Source organism: Wasmannia auropunctata, unplaced genomic scaffold, assembly GCF_000956235.1.
Source record: "Wasmannia auropunctata unplaced genomic scaffold, wasmannia.A_1.0 LD336097.1, whole genome shotgun sequence".
Lineage (NCBI taxonomy): Eukaryota > Metazoa > Arthropoda > Insecta > Hymenoptera > Formicidae > Wasmannia > Wasmannia auropunctata.
In genome coordinates, this window is record NW_012026793.1 from 2,095,386 (window position 1) to 2,098,818 (window position 3,433).

General features: G+C 28.0%; 2 protein-coding genes across 2 annotated transcripts in view; both read right to left on the reverse strand.

Annotated features, from left to right (window-relative positions):
* Positions 1-3,433, reverse strand: part of LOC105462584 (fatty acid synthase-like) — a 64,587-nt gene that overhangs the window by 27,970 nt on the left and 33,184 nt on the right. The gene's annotated exons all lie outside the window — the stretch shown is intronic.
* LOC105462582 (membrane metallo-endopeptidase-like 1) overlaps positions 2,747-3,433 on the reverse strand; it is a 6,542-nt gene continuing 5,855 nt past the window's right edge. Inside the window, exon 8 of the mRNA XM_011709283.1 lies at positions 2,747-3,155. Within this exon, the coding sequence (XP_011707585.1) occupies positions 2,817-3,155 (339 nt within the window). The 3' untranslated portion in view covers positions 2,747-2,816. The remainder of the gene's footprint in view (positions 3,156-3,433) is intronic.

Here is a 3,433-nt window from a genome sequence, read left to right on the forward strand (position 1 = left end):
GCGGCAGAAGTGCGTTTTCGTTAATAGCGATACTAATCGAACCTTTTTAGGTAGGAACTGGCCTTGTACCGAGTAATTTTGAAATCCGTGTAGCCAGCTCTCCGTCTATGAGAGAAGAAAGAGGAGGAGGAGGCCTAGGAGAGGCATCAGGCTTCGGTGGAGCAACCTTGCGGTAAGTATTATTGCTTATAATTACGTTATAGTATTAGTCATTTCTTCCCATTTGGATAGTTTTACTTTGATGATTTAAAAATAATAATTGGGAAGAACTTACTGTAACAGTGGCAACAATTAATCAACATTTTGCAAAAATGGAGAATATGTACTCTAATAAGCTTTGTAAGTTTATCACTTTAGAATTTATTTTCTTTGTTATTTCATATAGATGTTCTGAGAGAAGAAAGAGGAGGAGGAAGCCTAGGAGAGGCATCAGGCCCCGGTGGAGCAACCTTGCGGTAAGTATTATTGTTTATAATACTTACGTTATAATATTAGTCATTTTTTCTTATTTGGATAGTTTTACTTTAATGATTTAAAAATAATAATTGGGAAGGACTTACTGTAACAGTGGCAACAATTAATCAACATTTTGCAAAAATGGAGAATATGTACTCTAATAAGCTTTGTAAGTTTATTACTTTAGAATTTATTTTCTCCGTTATTTTAAAATGTAGATTAGTTCACTGTTGCAGCAAGCATTTCAACGAGAGAAAAAGGATTAAACTTTATAAAAACAGTTTATTCTTAGAAAAATCTTTTGTGAAATATTTGTATAATTATTTTAATAGAAATTTTAATTGAAAAGCCATTAAAAAGTTTTATGCGTGTAAAAATCATTTTCTAAATTATTAACTAGATTAATTATTGTCTGTAAGAGTGATATTTTAATTTGGATCTTACATTTGGATGTTACAGAATCATCGTAGCTACGTGCCTGATAACTCTACTGTTGCGCATCGACCGGTGAGTGACAAAAAATTTTATTAATGAGTAACGAATTTAAAAATTTAATCAGATATATATTTACGCATCGACATAATTATTGTATATATGTATATATAATTATGTATAATTTATAAAATATTAAATCTCGGACAAATATTTGGGAAAATAATTAAAGAGAATATGTATCTAACATATTTAATAATTTCTTATATCAATAGATAATTCTTTATTTTTGTTATATTTAAATATTCTACTAATCTTTTATCCGAAAAAGATATTTGTAGACAAATTTAATATTTTTAAAATGTTTAATCTAACAAAAAGTTAACTGTTCGAGTAGCTTTTTCTAATATAAAGCACTATTTATTTTTATTAAGATTCAACTCTAAACATAAATATTTTTTCCTGATTTCTATTATATAAAAAAAGAAACTTTACTCTTTGTTATAGTTTTAAATTTTTAAATTCAATCAATTTTTAAGTTAAAAACTATTGTGTTTTATTTCTGATTTTCTTTCCATATGTATTTTTATGCGAAAACTTCAAGCGCAATAACATACTTAAATAATAAATATGAAAAACGAGTCCAAGATAAAGTATCATAATTCTTTGTTCATTTTAAGGTAACGAATCTATTTTATTTGTATTATATATATTTCTTTTATTTTAATTTATTGTAATTTTTTGGATAAAGAGAAAAATACTAAAGGAAAGAAAAGAGAGAAATTTTTATTATTAAGATTCCAATTCTAAATTAGAAGGATATCAAAGTATTGATAAGACTCATTTTTTTATTATCTTAAATTAAAATTTTTATGTATTCTCTCACCTTCTTCAGACTCTTTATAAACTGTTTAATATCATTGATTAATATCATTTTGAGCACGGTTTTCTTCGTTCTTTTTAAAATATGTCTTTACGATATATCGAGCTGACGCGCGCGCTATTCTGCCAGAAATATGCATTCTTTTCATCTTGGCTCACAAAAACAAATTACTATGAAAATTCGAATCAAATGTACTTGTCAGTATGTCCATCGTGTCGTAATCCAAACGATAAGGAATTTAAAAGTATAAACACAAAGAGTGTATGATATCTGAAACAAAACCTTTTTTAGATTTTTATCTTTGAGTTCTTAATATTATCGTCATTGTCGAATATGTTTGAAAAAATTTTCATGATACATTGTAAAATATTTTCGAAAAAATTGGAAAATTTTTTTCTGTAAAAAAACTGAAATTTTTTTTATTTCTTTTTTTTTTTCGCTAATTATATTGTACAAATATACACATTTTATACACTTTTTATTTTTATTTTATTTACTTTTTAATTACTAAAACACATGATTTAGATCAAGACGCACATACACAGTTATCCGTGTATACGATAGTTTGATTAACTTTGATTCGGGAGACATCTAATCAATTTAGTGCATTTATCCATTTGGGTTAAATGTTAAATAAGGAAAATAGATAAAATTATATCATATCACTGTTAAAATATTCTTTATTACGGCAGAATATTGTAAAAAGTAAACAAGCTATCTCTGTATCCTAGCTACAATATAATATCGACATCTCCACTGCATTCATTAATCTTAAAAACAACAATACAAATATTCAGAAATTGTGAAAAAATAAATAATTATTTTAATTTCTTTATGATGAAGCTGTTTGGTATCTGAAACCAAATGCTATTTTGTCCCTTAGAAAACAGGAATGGCATGCATTTCGACGTAAATGTCTTTAGTGCCAGCCGTCAAAATAATATTGATTGTTTCAATAACGAATGCAGAACTGCAACTTTTAAAATTGAAAACGATATCAACCGGTATCGCTATACATATTTTACAGACATCTGAGGTCTGAGATCTACCACACGGTACATTTTTTCTTTGGATTCATTCTGGAGTCGATTGAGCAATTAAAGTCGCGCGAGAACTCCTCCATGTTCGACAGCATTCCTTGAATACGAAATTCTTCCGGACTATGGGAATCCCACATAATCTGTCGTTTCCGTGCTTCCGGTCGAAACTTATTGCAATAAATGTTGGCCAGGCTTATCCAGAACATTTGTTCCGGGCTGTATGGCAAGCCTGGCAATCTCTGTTCCGGATTGTTTCGTTTGACCCATTCTTTGTACGCATAATAGGCTTCTTTTACGCCGCCATTGTCCGCAATGTTCTCACCCTGGGTGTTTATCCCGTTCAACTGTAAAAACATAATATATATTATAACAAAGTTTCAATTATATAAAAATATATTTATGTAATTATACAAAAAAATTTGATATCATTTCTTTACAAGTAGTTAATAAAAAAAATGTTTATTTACTCTACATATATCTTGTAGAACCGATCGCGGTTTCGGTTATATTAATTATTGCTTTATTCTCATTATATCACAAAGTGAATGTTAAGAATTAAATTATTTTGAGCGTTTTAATATCTCTGACAAGCTGTATATTTTTTGCGTAGAACTACTATGAA